The sequence below is a fragment of the Dendrobates tinctorius genome, unplaced genomic scaffold (assembly GCF_039654945.1).
Source record: "Dendrobates tinctorius isolate UK_male_01 unplaced genomic scaffold, ASM3965494v1 ptg000184l, whole genome shotgun sequence".
Classification (NCBI taxonomy): Eukaryota; Metazoa; Chordata; class Amphibia; order Anura; family Dendrobatidae; genus Dendrobates; species Dendrobates tinctorius.
The window spans coordinates 14,165,509-14,187,321 of record NW_027361851.1 but is presented as its reverse complement, the minus strand read 5'-3'; the positions used below and the strand labels follow the sequence as shown (position 1 = coordinate 14,187,321).

General features: G+C 41.5%; 1 protein-coding gene across 1 annotated transcript in view; it reads right to left on the bottom strand.

Moving 5' to 3' along the window:
* Nucleotides 1–21,470, bottom strand: part of IL11 (interleukin 11) — a 33,205-nt gene extending 11,735 nt beyond the window's left edge. Inside the window, exons 1-3 of the mRNA XM_073552051.1 lie at nt 21,395–21,470; nt 17,647–17,810; nt 14,487–14,573 (exon numbers count right to left, since the gene is read on the bottom strand). Coding sequence (XP_073408152.1) covers nt 14,487–14,573; nt 17,647–17,810; nt 21,395–21,470 — 327 coding nt within the window. The remainder of the gene's footprint in view (nt 1–14,486; nt 14,574–17,646; nt 17,811–21,394) is intronic.
* Nucleotides 21,471–21,813: the final 343 nt, after the last annotated feature.

The following is a 21,813-nucleotide window of genomic DNA, read 5'->3' as shown; positions in this document are numbered from 1 at the left end:
ATCGGTCAACAATACAGTGCACTTTGCACAAGGAGAAGCTGTATGGGAGAGTGAAGCGAAAGAAGCCGTTTCTGCAAGCACGCCACAAACAGAGTCGCCTGAGGTATGCAAAAGCACATTTGGACAAGCCAGTTACATTTTGGAAGAAGGTCCTGTGGACTGATGAAACAAAGACTGAGTTGTTTGGTCATACAAAAAGGCGTTATGCATGGAGGCTAAAAAACACAGCATCCCAAGAAAAACACTTGCTACCCACAGTAAAATTTGGTGGAGGTTCCATCATGCTTTGGGGCTGTGTGGCCAATGCCGGCACGGGGAATCTTGTTAAAGTTGAGGGTCGCATGGATTCAACTCAGTATCAGCAGATTCTTGACAATAATGTGCAAGAATCAGTGATGAAGTTGAAGTTACGCAGGGGATGGATATTTCAGCAAGACAATGATCCAAAACACCGCTCCAAATCTACTCAGGCATTCATGCAGAGGAACAATTACAATGTTCTGGAATGGCCATCCCAGTCCCCAGACCTGAATATCATTGAACATCTGTGGGATGATTTGAAGCGGGCTGTCCATGCTCGGCGACCATCAAACTTAACTGAACTGGAATTGTTTTGTAAACAGGAATGGTCACAAATACCTTCATCCAGGATCCAGGAACTCATTAATAGCTACAGGAAGTGACTAGAGGCTGTTATTTTTGCAAAAGGAGGATCTACGAAATATTAATGTCACTTTTATGTTGAGGTGCCCATACTATTGCACCGGTCAAATTTTGTTTAAATGCAGATTGCACATTTTCTGTTAGTACAATAAACCTCATTTGAATCCAGAAATATAACTGAGTCCATCAGTTATTAGATATATGAAACTGAAATAGCTGTTGCAAAAACCAAAATTGTTATAAAGAAAAAAGGTTAACATTAATAGGGGTGCCCAAACTTTAACATATGACTGTACATGCAGAGGAGAAGCTAACACATGGGTAGAGCATATACATGCAGCGGACAAGCTAACACACATGGGTAGAGCATATACATGCAGCGCACAAGCTAACACACATGGGTAGAGCATATACATGCAGGGGACAAGCTAACACACGTGGGTAGAGCATATACATGCAGCGCACAAGCTAACACACATGGGTAGAGCATATACATGCAGCGCACAAGCTAACACACATGGGTAGAGCATATACATGCAGGGGACAAGCTAACACACGTGGGTAGAGCATATACATGCAGCGGACAAGCTATAGTAGTGGTGATGCAGGACAGCTGTAATAACCAAGGGACCTTCATTCTATTTATGAACAGATACTTAATAAAATCACATTGCTTATATTTTTTTCATGTTCTATGACTATGTCTGAGAAAATAAGTCCTGTCTGCTTTTACACTATTTAGTCAGGCCATTGGATGTCAGCACAGTTCACTGTCTGGTTGTGCAGCTGTGCGTGTGTAGACAAAGCTCCTTTTTTTTTTACAGCGCTCTAGTTTTTAGTTGAACCTCTGTTGTTTTGACTATTTTCCTGTTGTGACTTTAGATGTGCGTTTGCCTAATACGTCCAAGTTACGACAGTCATCGGAGACAGGAAATCATTTCTACTTCACTGCTTGCTTGGATGAACATTGCTTATGATTGTGGGGGTTTTGCTAAGCATTGATTTCCTGGGGTCAGGAATTGCGCAGGAAGCCCCTTGTTTGCTAGTTGTTTCCAAAAGATTCCAGCTGTCAGTGACATCAAGCTCTTAGAATATTGCATTCCATGTAACATAAAACTGTCCATGTGACATCATCTATTTAAAGAGAACAAATTGCCTCCAATGACAATTTATTGTTATTCTTCAATGACACAATTTAATCTGTGAGATTTGTTTGCTTGGAACATGATATCATTTCACATGCATAATATTTATAAAAATAGAACTGGCATTTACAATTCATGATTAATGACAGTGTAACTATTATTTTGTATTCAGTCTGTGGCTCTTTCCAAATTGTAGATTTTCCCAGCACTGTGTTTATACATAATGAGGTCATTCCACTGATGCTTCTGTCACTTACAGAATATACATTTTAATCAGCATTTTCCAGTCAGATCAAATCCAATTCCGCACTCCAAAAATAGTCACATGTGGTCAATTAGTCGCTACTTTTACAATGATTGCTATTTGACTCTAATCCTTTCATTTCCATTAATTAAACTATCATGCACCTAATAAAATCCCATTCAGGATGATTTCTGTATTTCAGATGCTGATGGAGCTGATAGGAATAATACCTGACCCATGGTATCTGGCCAGTGTAGGTAGCTGCACTGTTCAGCTCCTTTATATGTTTAAGCCTGCATCCACCGAAGGCAATAAGAGAAAGAGTCGGGTGTTGGATTCCCACTGATGCGAATTGATCCAACCTAATGATAGATCATCAATACTTTATGGCCAAAGAACCTTCTGGAATTGTTCTTTGTCCTTTATCCAAGATGCCAGTCAAAGCACTCCCACTAAGTCTTCTACCCATTACATGTGTGTATATGCATGTAATGTAGTGTGAGGGCAGCACGGTGGCTCACACTACATTACACGGTGGCTTGGTGGGGTCCTGGGTTTGAATCCCACCAAGGACAACATCTGCAAGGAGTTTGTATGTTCTCCCCGTGTTTGCGTGGGTTTCCTCCGGGTACTCCGGTTTCCTCCCACACTCCAAAGACATACTGATAGGGAATTTAGATTGTGAGCCCCATTGGGGACAGTGAAAATGTGTGAAAACTGTAAAGCGCTGCGGAATATGTTAGCGCTATATAAAAATAAAAAAATAATAATAATAAATAATAGTGTGAGTGTATTAATATACTCACCTACCTACCGATGTCCAGTGCTGTTTTGCTCCGCTTCTCAGTGACATCACCACAGTTGCGACTAGCCATTACTTCAAGTTCTATGTCTCTTTTACATTGAAAGCCTATGCGGCCTTGTACTGGCGCTCCGTAGGCTCACACTGTAATAGTAACTTACGGGTCATGCAGAGCGCAGCAGATCAGTGAGAGGAGGAGAAGAACGGTACTTTCTCAAAAGTAAAAGAAAAGTCAAAGATGCTATAGGATTTTTACAGGATGAAAATGATGAAATGGTAAGACAGGATGTTGAGAAGGCCAAACTTTTAAATTCCTATTTTGCATCTGTTTTCTCTCAGAAAGGAAATGTAACATCAACTGTTCTTCACTGTCCTATTAAGGGAATAGAAGAATCCAGGATATCTATAAACAGAAATATAGTGAGGAAACACTTAGCTAACCTAAATGAATTCAAGTCTCCAGGTCCAGATGAATTACACCCCAGAGTACTGAAGGAGATAGCAGAAGAAATTTTTGAACCCCTCTCCATAATCTTTGAAAATTCTTGGAGAACAGGAGAAGTCCCAGAAGACTGGAGAAAAGCAAATGTGGTTCCTATCTTCAAAAAGGGGAAGAAGGTGGACCCAGGCAACTATAGGCCGGTGAGTCTGACTTCTATACCAGGAAAGATCTTTGAGCAAATTATTAAACAACATGTATGTCAGTACCTGGATAAGAATGAAGTGATTAAACAGAGTCAGCATGGGTTTGTAACTAATAAGTCATGTCAGACTAACTTAATTTCCTTCTATGATGGAATCACTGATTGGGTGGATCAAGGAAATGCTGTAGATATAGTATATCTTGACTTCAGCAAAGCATTTGACAAAGTATCTCATACAATCCTTATTGAAAAAATGACTAAGTATGGAATGGACAAGGCAACTGTTAGGTGGATTCATAACTGGCTTACTGATCGGACCCAAAGAGTGGTCGTAAATGGCTGCACATCCAGCTGGAAGAATGTCTCAAGTGGGGTACCACAGGGCTCTGTCCTGGGCCCTGTATTGTTCAACATCTTTATCAATGATTTAGATGAAGGAATTGAGGGTAAACTGATTAAATTTGCTGATGACACAAAGCTAGGAGGGATAGCTAATACTAGAGAAGAGAGAGAGAGGATTCAAAAAGATATAAATAAACTGGAGAAGTGGGCAGCAACTAACAGAATGGTTTTTAACAGGGAAAAATGCAAAGTACTACATCTGGGCAATAAAAATGAAAAAAGCATATACAGAATGGGAGGAATAGGGCTAAGCAACAGCACATGTGAAAAAGACTTGGGTATACTAATAGATCACAGACTGAATATGAGTCAACAGTGTGATGCAGCAGCAAAAAAGGCAAATGCAATTCTAAGATGTATCAACAGAAGCATACAGTCTAGATCACGTGAAGTCATTATTTCCCTCTACTCCTCTTTGGTCAGACCTCATCTGGAATATTGTGTCCAGTTTTGGGCACCACATTTTAAAAAAGACATCAACAAACTGGAGCAAGTTCAGAAAAGAGCGACCAGAATGGTTACCGGTCTGCAAACCCTGTCTTATGAGGAAAGGTTGCAGGATTTGGGAATGTTTAGTTTGCAAAAGAGAAGACTGAGAGGAGACTTAATAGCTGTCTACAAATATCTAAAGGGCTGTCACATTGTAGAAGGATCAACTTTATTCTCATTTGCACAAGGAAAGACTAGAAGCAATGGGATGAAACTGAATGGGAGGAGACACAGATTAGATATTAGAAAAAACTTTTTGACAGTTAGAGTGATCAATGAGTGAAACAAGCTGCCACAAGAAGTGGTGAGTTCTCCTTCAATGGATGTCTTCAAACAGAGGCTGGACAGACATCTGACTGGGATGAATTAGCGAATCCTGCTTTGAGCAGGGGGTTGGACCAGATGGCCCAGGAGGTCCCTTCCATCTCTGCGATTCTATGATTCTATGACACTGGAGAAAGCAGCGGTACGCGAGTATAAGAACTACGCGAGTATAAGAATGACACAGGACACCGGAGAAAGCAGCGGTACATGAGTATAAGAACGGCACAGGACACCGGAGAAAGCAGCAGTACGCGAGTATAAGAACGGCACAGGACACCGGAGAAAGCAGCGGTACGTGAGTATAAGAACGGCACAGGACAACGGAGAAAGCAGTGGTACACGAGTATAAGAACGACACAGGACACCTGAGAAAGCAGTGGGACGTGAGCAGATTTATACTCTCACACTTCATTACATGAGCATATACACACATTTAATGAATAACAAACTAAGGACAGAGTACTTGGTAAAAATTTTTAAAGCAGTTGTTTAAAGGGAACCTGTCACCATGAAAATGTAGTGCAATCTGCAGGCATCATGTTACAGAGCATAAGCTGAGCATATTCATATGTAGTGTTGTGAAAAAAAAGATTCAGTATAATCTATGTTTTCATCATTTAATCCTCTGCTCTTTCTGGGATTTTTGGCCCAGTTGGCGGTCCTATCAGTGACTGACCGATATCTCTGCATGCATATATGCAGAAAGCTGTCAGTTACTGATAGGACCGCACACTGGACCAAGAATTCCAGAAAGAGTAGCGGATTAAATGAAGAAAACCCTGGTTAGACCAGTGTCACACTGCCGTTGATCCTCTCATGTGAGAGAATCGGGCCAATTGTGCAAATAACACTCCACTCAAACTCTGTCAGAGCGTGATCCAAGTGTCACTGCACTGTGCTCCAATTCTTTCACATGAGACAATTCCAGCACAGGTGCAGTGAAGAAGGAGAAAGTAATTTCTCCATTTCCTCCGTTGCCAGCTTCTGCTGTAATTGGACTGCAGAACCACTCCTTTATTGAGGTCGTCTTGATAATTGCCAATAATTTCCATCTATTGTCTATTCCATTTGCACAACAGCATGTGAAATTGATTGTCAAACAGTGTTGCTTCCTAAGTGGACAGTTTGATTTCACAGAAGTTTGATTTACTTGGAGTTATATTCTGTTGTCTAAGTGTTCCCTTTATTTTTTTGAGCAATGTATATATATGTGCATTCTATGTGTCTATATCCAGGGCCGGCGTCAGCCCCCCGGCACACCCGGGCAAGTGCCGGGGCACTGGCGAGATGGGGGGGCCCACTCACGCTGTCTGGGATACTGAGTTCCTGGGGTCACATGGAGCGGCTCAACAGCTTCGCCCCATCTCTGTTCCCGATGTCATGGATGGTCCACCATGACTCAAGGACAACAAACAAGTAAGGCGAGAGACGGAGGCGCTGCAGCCGGGCCAGCAGATTGTAAGGGAGAGAAGGTGGGGACAGGTCAGCAAGGGGAGAAAGGGAGGCAGCAGGAATGGCAGGCGCGCAGCTTTGCACACAGAGCTCGCAGTGCTGGGGAGATGGCAGGGGGCTCTGTATCGCCGCTGTGGGGACGTGGGCAGAGCGGGGCGGAGGGTTTTCTGTGCTGATACGTGCACCCCTCCTGCTGCTGGATGGTGCAGTCCATCAATCCGTACCTCTGATTCCTTCTGTGCAGGTAGTGGTACCGTGCTGTCACCCTCTGTTGTAAGGGGGCTGCCATGGAGACAGCTAGGAGATGCACTGATTTAAACCCCTAAAAACCACCCCAAATTTTGGCCTTGACAACCAATATTTGGGGTGAGGGTGCCGATCATAACTATTATTTTTCATTTCAGACCACCATGAATGTGAGGAGTATTGATTCATTTATAGCAATGTATATTTGGGTGTAAAAAAAAATCTCTTTCTCTGCCAATCACTTTAAAGAGGGTTTCCTGCCATAGATAAATACACTCACAAAACTTCCCACCTCTTTGGCTATTATGCTTTTCCCACCAGTCTCAGATAACATCTCAACATGGGCATTGACTGCTGCAGCCAATCACTGGCAGTATCGGGTGACATGTTCATGTCAAGATGTTACTGCAGGAACATTAAACGGTTATTCCCAAAGAAATCAGGTTACCCCTAAATAACGTTCTAATCCCTGGGATCCCAACTGCTGGGACCCCCTAGCAGTCCCAAGAACAGGGCTCTAGCACCCCTAAGGTTGGGGATCTGCAGCCCGTGTTGGATGGAGCCAACAGTCATTGTTTATGGGTCCAACAAGTAGCCTAGTGCTGTCCTCATCAGTCCCATAGACAATGAATGGGGCGGAAACCAAGCATGCTCAATTCAGAACCCCACTCCCAAGGCTGCTGAGGGTCCAAGAGGTCAGACGCCCAACGATCAGAAAGTTCTCTCTTATGCCAAAATGAGAGGCAGTAACTTGATTTTGGGGGATTTTGAGGGAGCATCTTATGGGGCTAATTATATATGGAGCATCTTATGGGACCCATTATACATGGTGCAGCTTATGGAGCTCATTATACAAATTATATGGGGTCCATTATTCTTTATGAGCAATATATGTGGCTGATTATACTGTATGGAGCACTATATGGGGTCCATTATTCTGTATGGGGCTCATTCTGTATGGGGCATTATATGGGGTCCATTATTTTGTATGGAGCATTATTTGGGACTCATTTTGTATTGAGCACTATGTGGTGTCCCTTATACTGTATGGAGCAATATATGGGGCTGATTATACTGTATGGAGCAATATATGGGGTCCATTATTCTGTATGGGGCTCATTCTGTATGGGGCATTATATGGGGTCCATTATTTTGTATGGAGCATTATATGGGGCTCATTCTGTATGGAGCACTATGTGGTGTCCATTATACTGTATGGAGCAATATATGGGGCCCATTATTCCATATGGAGCAATATACGGGGCTCATTATACTGTATGGCGCAATATATGAGGCTCATTATTCTGTATGGAGCACTATGTGGTGTCCATTATACTGTATGGAGGACTATGTGGTGTCCATCATACTGTATGGAGGACTATGTGGTGTCCATTATACTGTATGGAGGACTGTAGTGTCTGAGCTATTGTAGAATTTACAATAGATATCACTCATGTAATGTAAGAAGTGAAATCTGTATCCGTATCTGTGCATCATGAATAGTGGTATGTGTTAAAGGGGCCCACTGAGACTCTTTCGCCCGGGGCCCACGAAAACCTGGAGCCGGCCCTGTCTATATCTATTCTTTCGTTTGTTGTCTTGTTTTTTTTTTCTCTCTTTTGTATTTGTAACTTATTCTTCTTTTAATCTCTTCTTTCTTAAAGTATAGCTTAACCCCTTTACCCCCAAGGGTGGTTTGCACGTTAATGACTAAGCCAATTTATACAATTCTGACCACTGTCCCTTTATGAGGTAATAACTCTGGAACGCTTCAATGGATCCAGGTAATTATGACAATGTTTTTTCATGACATATTGTACTTCATGTTAGCAGTAAAATTTCTTTGCATTTATTTGTGGAAAAAACTGACATTTGGTGAAAATTTTGAAAATTTTATAATTTTCTAACTTTGAATTTTCATGCCCTTAAATCACAGAGATATGTCACATAAAATACTTAATGTACCGCATCTACTTTACACCAGCACAATTTTGGAACCAAATTTTTTTTTTGTTTATTTTTGTTTTTGTTAGGAAGTTATAAGGGTTAAAAGTTAGCCAGTGATTTCTCATTTTTACAACAAAATTTACGAAACCATTTTTTAGGGACCACCTAACATTTGAAGTCACTTTGAAGAGTCTATATGATAGAAGATACCCTAAAGTGACACAATTCTAAAAACTTCACCCCTCAAGGTGCTCAAAGCCACATTCAAGAAGTTTATTACCCTTCAGATGCTTCACAGGAATTTTTGGAACGTGGAAAAAAATTAACATTTAACTTTTTTTCACAAATTATTTACTTCAGATCCAATTTTTTTATTTTGACAAAGGTAACAAGAAAAAAAGGACCCAAAATTTGTTGTGTAATTTCTCCTGAGCATGCCGATACCCCATGTGAGGGAGAAAACCACTGTTTGGGAGCATGGCAGGGCTCGGAAGGGAAGGAGCGCCATTTGACTTTTGCAAAATTTGCTGGAACAATTGGAGGACGCCATGTTGCATTTGGAGAGCCTCTGTTGTGCCTAAACAGTGAAAATTCCCCACAAGTGACACCATTTTGGAAACCAGACCCCTCAGGAAGCTAATCTAGATGTGTGGTGAGCACATAGAACCCTCAGGTGCTTCACAGAACCTTATTATTTTAAGCCATAAAAATAACAAAAATCAAAGTGCACAAAACTGTGGCCAATGACACTTTTATGCAATCCTAAAAAGATGGACATCACCGGATCATAGGTCAGACAGCATTCACAGTGCCTCTATCTGCTTCAATATAGGGAATCTTCCACCAAAGTTTGTCTGAATCACGTATTTCAGAGATTTACACGGAAATCCCTGTGTAAGCACTCAGAAGAAATGTGCACCGAGCTTATCTTTGGGAGGTAGAATGAAAAAATCAACTGCATGTGAAGAATTGGTTTTATTTATTTTTTTACGCTTTTCCTTGTACAGTATAAGTGATTAGGCGACTTTATTCTTCGGACCGGTGCAATTACAGTGATACTTTTTTTTTACTTTGTCCCACTATGGGACTATCATTTTTTACAGTCTGATCACTTGTACAGCATGGGCATGCAGCAGCATGACTATGCTATAGAAACTGTCAGCTCTGCACTGACAGGGAAAGTTGCTGATCATGCAGTTTCCTAGCTCCGGTGACCCGGATGTCGTCATGTCGATATCATGTCACCAAGGCAATGTTCGGGACCACGTGTCCCTCTGCCAGCTCCTGAAATGCTGCGATCTTGTTTGATCACAGCATTTCGGGGGGTTAAAGTGCCTGGAATTGGTATTGGAGTGGTGTGTGACCGCTCCTGGCACTTAGTACCGGATGTCAGCTGTCAGAATCAGCTGACACTTGGTGGAAATCGCCTGCACACCACCAGTGTGCACGGGTGATCGAAATGACGTAATAATCCGTCCCTGCTCAAATTGGCCCAGGTCACATGAACGGATTATTACGTCAGATGTCAGAAAGAAGTTAAATGTATTCACCTGTTTTCTTTTCTTTATTTTCACCATTGGTGGCAGAGATAGGGGTTTCCAGATTTTTTTGCTTGATTCATCATTTGCAGCTTTTTGAAATGTAGCAAATGTACCACAGTCCCTCTGTAAATAGATTTTATGTACAGTATGCCAGATGTTTGGGAGCACTTTTTGCTCCATTTTGTGAAATATAGCATCTATTTATGCTATAAGTTTGAAAAACTGATTAAAGATAGAAATTTGACCATTTTTTTATCTTTCACAAAATTCATGAAGTTTGAAGAATTTGATGTAAAAAATGTCAACAAATACCACAAGATAAATTAGAAAAGTGACTTAAAATTGGAAAAAATGTATCAGGCTCAAAATCTATTAGAAAGTTTAAAATTGTATCAGGTTCAAAATCTATTATAAAGTTTCATAACTTTTATTATAAAGTAACTAAAGAAGTTCTTGTATAATGTATAACAGAGGATTGTAGAGGCTCTTATGTATTTTAGTTACTATACCATAAATGGGCTGTCCACTATTTTGGCTCCTTCTACATCTCTGATGTGGTTTTCCTAATTCAGTTTCACCCTCATATAAAGTCTACATTCTGGTTGTTTGTGGTTTTTCTAATACAGTTTCACCCGCATATATAGTATACAATCTCACCCGCTTATTTCCTGATCCTCACCCACTAGAGAGTTGCTTGGAGGGATTTGATGCATGATGAAGTAATCCTGTACTTCACTTCCCATGTACACAGGAAGGGAAACTCTGGACTGGTGGGCAGACTAACATGACATGATACATCTGGCCATGAGTTAAAAGTTCAAAAGGTATGGATGCAACAGAGATAGGATTAAACAAATTACACAGCTAAAATATTTCCGGTGAATGTGAAACATGCCATAGTGCTACTTTTACCTTTATGAAAAGAACCCGAAAACTCCATATTTAAAAATATGTATTTTTTGTAAACTCAGTGTACTTCATTTGTCAAATTACAGGCACACATTTCTTAAACTTCATGCGGCACTTTTTCAGTCTAAATACTGTTGTATACTGTGTGCATCAGCAAATCATTGAAATTTGAATTTGTCAGCTTTGCTGAATTTTAAAACACCTCCAATTACACTGAAAAGCTGTGTTTGACTTGCTGAGTTCTCCTAGGACTGTATTATACTTTCAAGCTCCTTAACACAGCTTATTAACATCCAAGTTAACATACGTTTATATGGCTATTTTTAAGGGACTCTGTCACCCCTCAGGATGTATATGACCTATTAATATGGGCATACAGGTAATAGAAATGTTACACTAGTCCTACCTGTATGCCTCATGTTAATGGTTTTGTTGAGGAATGTTTTATTCTGCTTTTATGCTAATTAATTCTTCCAGGCTCTAGGGGGTGCGGTGCCTGGAAGAAATGCCTGCCTCTTCTCTTCTTCTCATTCCAATACTACGCCCCTCCCATGCACATCAGTTAGGGCCCTGGAATCCTTCGCCTGCGCCCTGCACTCCCTTAGAAATACATACCTCATCCACTTTTCTGTGGGCACTGCATTCAGGGATCTTATGTGCAGGCGCTGGCGACTTCTGCTCCAGTGACCTCCGGTGTGCGCTCTAATAAGGTGCTCTACCCACTTCCTCCCTGCATAGTAATCACTATTTACACAAGGTTCCTAGTGAAAACTACGCAGAGAGTAAGTGCCCCGTCACACATAGCGACTCACCAGCGATCCCAACAACGATATGAACTTGTCAGGATCGCTGGTGTGTCGCTACATGATCGCTGGCGAGCTGTCAAACAGGCAGCTTCACCAGCGATCAGCCCCAATGACGCCGAGCGGGCGCGTCGCTGTGTACGTTAGTTACCAATGCGCTGATGCAGGGAGCTGGTAACCAAGGTACACATCGGGTTTCTAAGCGGCACGCGGCACTTAGAAACCCGATGTGTACCTTGGTTACCAGCTCTCTGCATCAGCGCACTGGTAACTAAGGTACACATCGGGTTTCTAAGCACCGTGCGCCGCTTAGAAACCCAACGTCTACCTTGGTTACCAGCTAGCTGATTGCTGGTCGTTGCTCTCCCGCCTGCCACACGCAGCTTAACAGATGTTAAGCAAACAGCTGTTTAATTACTCAATATAATGACACACTTTACATCCACAATGTTCTGGTCAATGTCACTTTCAACATTGACCAGTTGCAGTCGACAGAGACCCATCCATTGTGAGAACAAAAAGACTGATGGAAAAGAATGGGAGGGAAGGGAATGGATGTTTGTGGAGCAGTATGCAGATGAGGTGTAAGAGGAGGGGAACAAGTACCTCCTGGCATTGTAATCAGACCTAGTGCCTAACTGTGGAGGCTTCACCAAATGTCCTGGATACATTGGTGCATTGCTGTTGTTGACCCAGAGCATCATGAAAGATGGTCTGTCCCTGTTCGTAATTGCTGTTCAATGTGTCGAGCACTTTCAAGCTCTCTGCCAAAGCCTGGTACACTTCTACATTCTCCTGAGAGCCCCATTTTGCAAGAAAGAATAGTGGCTGGGAATCTTTTAGCAAGGATGAATGCACACCAAAATATCTAGAAAGGCAGTGGAATCCTCAACATTGTATGGCATAGACTATACCAGCAGCAATATCATCACGTTTGAGTTTTTTTGGCAATACTAGCAGATCACTAGGAAAATATGGTTGTTTCTGAGTCACAGAATCGGGTTTGAATATCTGAAGGTGCAACAGAGAAGGAGAAGGAAGGGGAGTAATCAGAGTACGACAAGCAGTATATGATGATGATGATGATGATGATATAGACCACTTAATACTTGAGTATGCAGACAAACAGGGGTGAGAGGAATACTTAAGAGGACAGATTGAGGTTTTCTTTTATTGCTGGTCAGTTTGCTATTCTCACATGAGCAGGTGATGCCACTTCATGTGCAAATGGAGAGCCAGTTTCCTAGCCTATAGGCATCCACAGCTTAGTTTCTCTTATTTTCTTCCTGCAGAACTTACACATTGCAAAGGATTAGTCAGACTGTAATGTGGACAACAATGCCCACTACCATAAAACGCGACACCACCAATAGCAGATTTCAGGTGCGGTTAACTCATCTCCACCAACAGTTATGGCATCAATTGCTGACCGCCGTACTATCAAATCCGATCCCAGAAGAACTTTTGACTCTATTGCCCTATCTACCAATAATTATCTTCATCGTCCTCATCATCAGCCCTGACTGGGCGTACAGTTCTGTAAGTGTGGAAAATGTCCTGAGCTCCTAGCATCCCCCTCCTGATTTCCATCTCTAAATTTGCCATGACTCAGAGTGCCAATATCATTTCAGCTGGCACTGCCAGTGGCCTAACTATCACAGGTAACAGAGACACTGCAAGGGGTGTACCGGGACCGTGTGATACTCTACTCCCTTCCTTTATGTAAATACTTCCTTTATGTATAACTATATATGTATATTTATATATTCTGCTATGTGTATAAGAATATATAATGTTGTTAACATAGGGAAAGTGCAGTGTCTTAGTTAAGCCACTAGAGGGGGCACACTATAGTTTGGTAGCAGTAGCCCTGTATATAGTTAACCATAGGAGTAGTTAGCTGGGGGGCAAGACAGGAGCAGTTTCCAGGTTAGAGGCAGAGGGGATAGAGAGCGCGTACAGCTCGGGCAGGCTTGGAGCCCGAGCTACCCAGTAGCTCCGTAACATTTGAAGCCAGGAACCCAGCCATCAGTAAGGGGATGCAGGTGGCTTTATAATGTGGCAGCTTACTTCATGGGCTGATGCCCTCATATCCGGTGCGAAATGGACGAGGGACTCCTAAGCGTAGTAAGTCTGAACAGGGAGGACGCTGCGTTACCGCAAGAGGCAGTACGACCCGGACATGTACTGAAGGCCATAGGAAGAAGTGCAGGGAAAGTTGAGAAGGTGGACTCTATGGAACCTTATGCTGAAGTTGTATCTAAAAGGGATGTGCTGTGCAAAGAAAGAAGTAAAGTTCTACTTTTAAAGTTGCAACTGGACTATGTCTCCGTCTATGCCCGGACGACTGAAGGGGGTTTTAAGCAACGTAGAGAAGACCCTGAAGGTGCAGGGAATGGAGAAACAGGTACACTGACAGTGGGACGTTATTTGTATGTGGTGGGAGACCAGGCCACACAAGACTCGTTATTCTCAGCCACGACTATGGCCCTGGCCCTCCCTCACAACACCACCACAGCTAGACACGTAAAGCATGTTCTTCATCTCTTCCATTCCATCTCATCTGAGTACATCTGACTGTTCATTTCACCAACAAATTAACTTGAAGAAGTTGATGTCTTTCTCATTAAATCACTAGCCTTCTCTTTTCTTCCCAGACTACACTAATCTTGATTATTACTGCTGGTGTAGAGCACACTCTATCAGTAGAATGTATAAACAGTATTCCCTGATTCTGCTTTTATGCAATTATTGATACTTTTTAAACAAAAGGACATGCTTCTAGATGGACTTTTTATCCATTAATTGTGAAACACAAATTTTTAAAATTGTAGATATATATCGAAAATAAAATATTTAAAAACCAAATATTTACCTGAATAGTAGACAATTCTGCAGCATTTATTGAGAGTACAGGTAAACTTTCTAGTTTGTGCTCTCCTTCATAAGGGTACTTGATTTTCTGCAAAATGGACATAACCCATGCATATGAATATACAACATAACAATTAAATAATCTATTAAATGTATGGAGTTAGAGTAATCATTAGGAAAGTTTTATAGAAAATGGTTTCAGAATTTTAAAATACATTTTCTACTTTAAGCATTTCTTGGTTTTGAAAGAAATTATAGCCTAGGCTCAGTGGTTAGCACTACAGCCTTGCAGCGCTAGGGTCCTGGGTTCAAATCCCCCTAAGGACAACATCTGCAAGGAGTTTGTATGTTCTCCCTGTGCTTGCATGACTTTCCTCCGGGTACTCCGGTTTCCTCCCACATTCAAAAGACATACTGATAGGGAATTTAGATTGTGAGCCCCAATGGGGACAGTGCCGATAATGTATGTAAAGCGCTGTGGAAATAATGGAGCTATATTAGTGAGTAAAATAAATAAAATAAATAGCCCTCAATACATAAACAAAAAATCCTTGTATGTTGATACAGTGATTGTATTCGAAACAAATGAAATTCAAAAATAAAAGATCAATTGCACTTCCTAATTTTAATAATATGTTCTGAATCTTTGTTGTAAAGTAAATACAAAATCCTAGAAGAAACAATGCAAAAATTGCACCATAACTTGTTTCCTACGAGAAAATCAGGAATTGTGATGCAACCAATATAAGCAGTACAATACCCAGTTGACCGATATAGATATATTGAATATCTGAAATAAATATAAAAAAAATTATCCATAAAGTGATGACAAATAGTAATCAATAATGAAAAAGTGCAACACCCAGGCATAGACAATATAATATGTAAATAATACATATTACTGAGTGGGCCATTAAACTGGGTGGGGGTCTGGTGGGGCCATTATACTGAATGTGAGGATGTGAGGGGCCCCATACTGAGAAGGGGATTGTAGGGCTCCCATACTGAGTGGTATGCTGTTGGGGTACTCCTTTTTGTGTAAGGGACTGTGGTAGCCTTCATACTGTGTAAGGGGTTTGGGGTCCCTTATGCTGAGTGATGGACTGTGGATGACATTATACTGTGTGAGGAGCTTTGGGAGACTATCATAATGGTGGGAGACTGTGTTGGCTGCCATACTAACTTAAAGGCTGTAAGGGTCCTCATTCTGTGTAGTGGCTATGTGGACCATCATACTGAGTGGGTATTTGGGTGGATCACAGTGGTGGGCTGTGAGGGCTCCAGTACTGATCAGGGGGCCTTCATTCTGTGAGGGGTCCTTCATACTGAGTAAATGGCTGTAGGGGCCCTCATAGTGAATAGGTTGCTGTGGAGGCCCTCATACTTAGTAGAGGGATATAGGGGCCATTATGCAGAGTGGGGGCCTCATACTGACTGGCCATCATACTGTGTGTGTGTGTGGGGAGATTATGGGAATATTATACTATTGTGGGCACTTTGGGGATATCATGCTGTGCGGGTATTATTTTGTGTTAGTGGCACTCTGGGGATATCACACTTTTCTGGAAGTACTGTGGAGTCATCATACTGTATGTTTAGAGTGAAACTGTGGGGGGCACAGGATTCGCTGTGGGGATACCATACTCAGTGTATGTGTGGGGCTATTTTTGGAAGCATCATACGATATAATGGCCAATATAATGGTTTCAATAGGGACATAATTACTGTGTAGGAGCCACAATACATTTCCTTCTCCTTATTTAACATAATTGAGAGATATGACTGTGTATATACTGTATATATTTATATTTATTTTTTGCATGGGGGCAATTAGAACTTTTTGCTATAGGACCCTGGGATTTTTATGCACGCTCTGATCTCCAGTAATAGTTAGAAATATGAATCTGTGTACTGCTTTCAGACATGAATATAATTTTTTTTTCAAGACCTATACATTTATAATCATTATAGAAGCATGTTTACTAGTGGGCTGACTGATTAAAATACTGAAAAATATGTTCTTAGCAATTTTCTTGAAACATAGCTATTAATTCTGATTATGACTCTTGCCATTCTGTGTCAGATGACCGCATAACACGGACGACGATCACATCACAATCCTCGGAATGGCCAGCGGCTCTCCTGAACCCAGTACGACTGCATGTACTGTATTTCCATGCAGCTGTCATGCTAAGGTCAGGAGAGCCAATGGCCAGTCTGAGCATTGTGATGCAATCGTTGTCTATGTTATATGGCCATTTTACTGCGCCCTTAAACTCAGAATCTTTTGTGAATAAATTTTATGCACTCGCTCATACCTTTTTCAACAGCGAGGGGTAAATTAATTATGGGCCTGATTTTTTATTTGAATTTTTTTTAAATCAGTATTCTGTAATTGTCTTGTGGTATTTATTTGTGTTTTTGTACCACAGTGCTCAAAATTGTACATGTGTCTCAAACTTTGTGTAAAATAAAAATGTTCCTTATTGTAGTCTTAAAAACAGTTTGAGTCTTTATAATGTAAAAAGTCAAATGTTCCAAATAAAATGTTTCAAAAATTGCGCCAAAATATCTGATGTAGTAAAATCACTCTAGGTGGGTGCTTGAGGATATTTGCGCCAAGATTTAGCTATGCAATTGATAAATCAGCTGAAAACATCTGAAAACCGGAATTCCTGCCCACAATGGAGAGCAGAAAAGAAAGAGACAAACACATATATAGTAGACTTTAAAAAGGCACAAATAAATGAAAGATACAAAGAAATAAAGTACTGCCAGCTCACCAGTAACCACCTCAGAGACCACGGAACTCCGTTGGACAGACGGGAAAACAATGACGAAAAAAAAAGGATTTGTAGTTCCAGCTGCGTTAAAACACTTAGGTTTGCTTTATTCGTTTTCAATAAAACCAAAGATCTTGTAGATCGAAACGTGCAAAGCTTGTCCCATGTGTATTGGCAGCATTTTCTGGAGAGTTCTTCTTGTCATTTGACATATGGTTTTATTGAAAACGAATAAAGCAAGCCTAAGCATTTTAACGCAGCTGGAACTACAAATCCATTTTTTTTTTTCGACAAATAAATGAAAGCTACAAATGCATGATTGAATATGGCCCCCATATCTACTGATCACTAAGTATGATTTTTAGAGGATAGACTTACAAAGTTGTTGTACAGATGCTTGGTGTCACTTAAAAGATGCTTTGCCATGTTCAATACACTGTCAAATTCTAGTTTAGTGTCTGAAGGCTTTGTCTTCATAATGGGAATCGAGCAAATTCCTTCACATACACTCATAATAGCAAGAGCTATCTGGTAGAATCTGCCTGGAAAAATAAGAAAAAGATTGTTTGTAAAGGATACATAACTTTGGAATTGTAGAATAGATATATGATTGATTACATGTGAGTTTATTGTTCAAGAACAAAAATAAATAAGTTGTACTATTATTTCAGTTCAGTTTTTGTATCTACAGGATTCTAAGTAAAGATTCTTATAACCAGAAACTAGGGATTGGTAAACTCAAACAGTAAAACATTGGCATGGATATGATTGGCCAACACAGTATGTAACAATAAAGAAAAAGAAAAGACATGGGGTCCCCTCTATTTTTGGTAACAAGCACAGGTAATGCAGACAGCTGCCATCTTCAGCCATCAGTCATCTGCTTTATCTTGGCTGGTTATCAAAAATAGAGGGCTCCCTCTGTTTTTTTAAATTATTTAAATTATTTAAAAAAAATGCATGGGGTCCCCCCATTTTGATAACCAGCCAAGATAAAGCAGACAGCTGGGGGCTGGTATTCTCAGGCTGGGAAAGTCCATGGATATTTGGCCCTCCTCAGCCTAAAAATAGCAGCCCGCAGAAACCCAATCAAAGGTGCATCCGTTATATGCGCCAATTCTGGTGCTTTACTTGGCTCTTCCATCCTGCCCTGGTGCGTTGGCAAGTGAGGTAATGGATTTAGGGGTTGATGTCAGCTTTATAAGGTCAGCTGCCTTCAAGGCCAAATCCAGTAAGTTTAAAGCAAAAAACACAGAAAAAAGTCCTTTATTTGTAAAAAGCCCTCCCTGACCCTCTTTTACCCATTTATTACCTTTAAACAAATCAAATAATCCCTAGGGGTTCGCCGTAAATCCATCCCATATCCCATGATGACAATCCCCGACTTTGCTACATCCGGATTCTGTAGTGAGCAGTGACATCAGTAATGTGACCGCTCACCATGGCATCTGGCACACACTGACAATAGCATGTAAATCTGGCTGCTGCGATGAGCGCTTGCATCAGTAAGGTTATTGCAGTTCATTCCCACTCCACAAACTTGCACACCCTCACTAATATAATAGTCAAGGTTCGTTGTGAGACGTTGGGATGGATTTACAAAAAACTTACATTCTCTTCTCTCGCCTCTCCAGGTCCACAATCTCCACTTCACAAATTTGCACACCCTCACAGAAATCTCAAACACCTTGAGCTACACTCACTCTCTGAATCCCTTCTACCTCTTGCAGACATAAATTCCTTACACAATGCAGATACTGCCATTTTATATAAAAGCAAAACAGCTGCAACTCTCAAATCTGTTGCTGTTCCCCCACACATACCAAAGTTCACACAATGAACAGGCAACCTTAGCACACCAGCCTGGCTAAAGAACTGAGGCAGTACTCCAGGGTTGCTGAGCGGAGATGGAAAATATCCCATTCCAACGAGCACTTCATCACATTCAAGCACTCCCTCACTACTTTCAAGTCCACACTCATTGCAGCAAAACAAACATACTTCTCATCTCCTCCCTGACTCACAACCCTAAACAACTATTCAAGACTTTCAATTCTCTCCTCCATCCCCCAGAACCATCTCTTCAATCTGTCACTAAAAACTGATGTTTTTCAAACATGCCTCAATCACATTCATCTTTAAAAAGCCTTAATTGACCCATGCTCTCTGTCTAGATATTGCCCCATATCAATTCTCCACTAGGTCTAAAAACTACCGTAACAACACGTCCGTTTTGAACTGTCCTTTCACCTCTCCTCCCACTCTTTCTTCGACCGCTTACAATCTGGCTTCCGACCTCATCATTCCATTGAAAATGCCCTTACTAAAGTCACTAATGACCTACTAACTGGCAAATCCAAGTGACACTACTCTGTCCTCCTCCTCCTGGACCTGTCCTTTGCCTTGGACACAGTGGACCATTTGCTCTACTACAGATTATCTCATCTCTCAGCATCACAGACTTGGCCTTTTCTTTGATCTCCTCATAACTAACAGACTGGACATTCAACATCTCCCAATCACACATCTACTCATTTCGCACCCTATCTTTTGGTCTCCCTCAAGGTTCAACTCTAGGACCCCTGCTCTTCTCTTCAATGTATGTCCACTATTTCACCTTTCTTCTCTGCTAGATATACAAAACTTAACATGGATAAAACAGAATTCATCATCTTTTCCCCATCTCACTCAAGTCTCCCAGATCTATCCATCAAAGTCAATGGCTGCTCACTCACCCCAGTCTGGCAAATTCGCTGTCTTGGAGTAAACCTTGAATCCCCTCCTTTAAACCACATATCCAAGCCATTTACACTTCCTGCCGACTCCAACTTAAAAATATTTACTGGATCCACACATTCCTTAATGAAGAATCTGCAAAAACACTAGTGTATGCACTCATCATCTCGAACCTTGGCTGCTGCAAACTCCTGCTCTGTGGCTTCCCCTCTCTAACACTCTCACATCCTTCTATTCTAAACTCTACTCATCTACTCCCCTCTTATGTCCTCTTCCCAAAATTGAATTCAAGATTTCTCCCATGCATCCCCTTTACTCTGGAACTCTCTACTCCAGCATATTAGACTCTAGCCTACCGTGGAAACCCTCAAAAGGAACCTGAAGACCTACCTCTTCCGACAAGCCTACATGCAATCTGCAGTAACTTTCTTTTTACCATGCTGCTACATCACTCATCCCTTTTTGACTGTGAACCCTCATGGGAAGGGTCCTCCCTCCTCCTGTACCAGTCGATTACTTGTATTGTTCATAGTTATTGCACTTGTTTTTTTATTATGTATACCCCTGTTCTCATGTAAAACACCATGGAATAAATGGCGCTATAATAATAAGTAATAATAATAAGCGTCACCTGCTCTTGGTGGTAGTAGCAAGGGCAGGCGACACTGATGACAATGGTAGTCAGAAGCTGACACCTGACCGGCGGTAACCTTTTCAACGTCAGTCACAGCCGCTGGCTTACATGCTGCTCTATTTCTGACAGCATAGGAACTGCGATACCCAGCGGCTGTGACCAGCGGTTACTTCAGTAAGGTTACTGTCAGTCAGAGCCAGCGCTGTCACAAAAAGGAAAACATGGGAATCGCTGGATGTTAGGGCCCCCCATCAACTTGAATGGAGCTCCGGATCAAGTTTGATTACTGTTCTGAGATCCAAGCTGAACTTTTTTATAAAGTTTAGCTGAACACGACGGACCCGAACATCCACGGGTCCGCTCATTCCTACTAGAAACAAACTGAGGCACACTTAAATATTCTTACATGTGAGTTTTTAATAAGTAGAAAGCAGTCACGTGATGGTGGAGGACTACTACAGAGACTATAACAATGCCACTTTGGGCATAATATCAGCTGGCTTAGCCAGACAGCTCAGCACTAAGTGCATGTTATTATGAATAGTCATACTAATTAAAATATGTGGCACCACAAGGGTAAAACACAGATTTTACAATTATGCTGGCAACTTTTCATTAAGATGGGGATTGCTAGAAACCACCATTACATGATGAATGCAGTGCTGTAATTAGTTGAAGGGCTTGTTACGGATTATTTTATTTTTTACTATGGGCCAAAAAACTAACAGTCTGGTAGTTGCTAAAAGAGGCAACTACCTTTCTGTTCTACCCGGCTCAGAAACCGCTCCTGCCAGCTATTGAGCTCCTTCATGTCAAGAGAGCAGCTCTTCATCTTCCACTCTGTTCTGTCGACATTGCATGGCTGCCAACATCATGCTGATTGACAGTCGACTCCCAGCAGTCAGGCAGCAGGGAGCCAGCTGTCAATCAGCATGATGTTTACAGTCACATCCTGTCAATACAGCGCGTCCTGTCAACAGATGAGAAGCCGCTGTTCTGTTTACATGACATCAGCAGAAGCCACTGAATTGCTGGCAGGTGCGGTCTGTAACCACTCTGTCGGCAGAGTTCGGCGCAGGGACCAACAGGCTGGTAGTTAGCAACTATCTGCCTGTTAGTTCTTAGACTTGTAGTAAAAAAAGTTATATACAGGGTGGGCCATTTATATAGATACA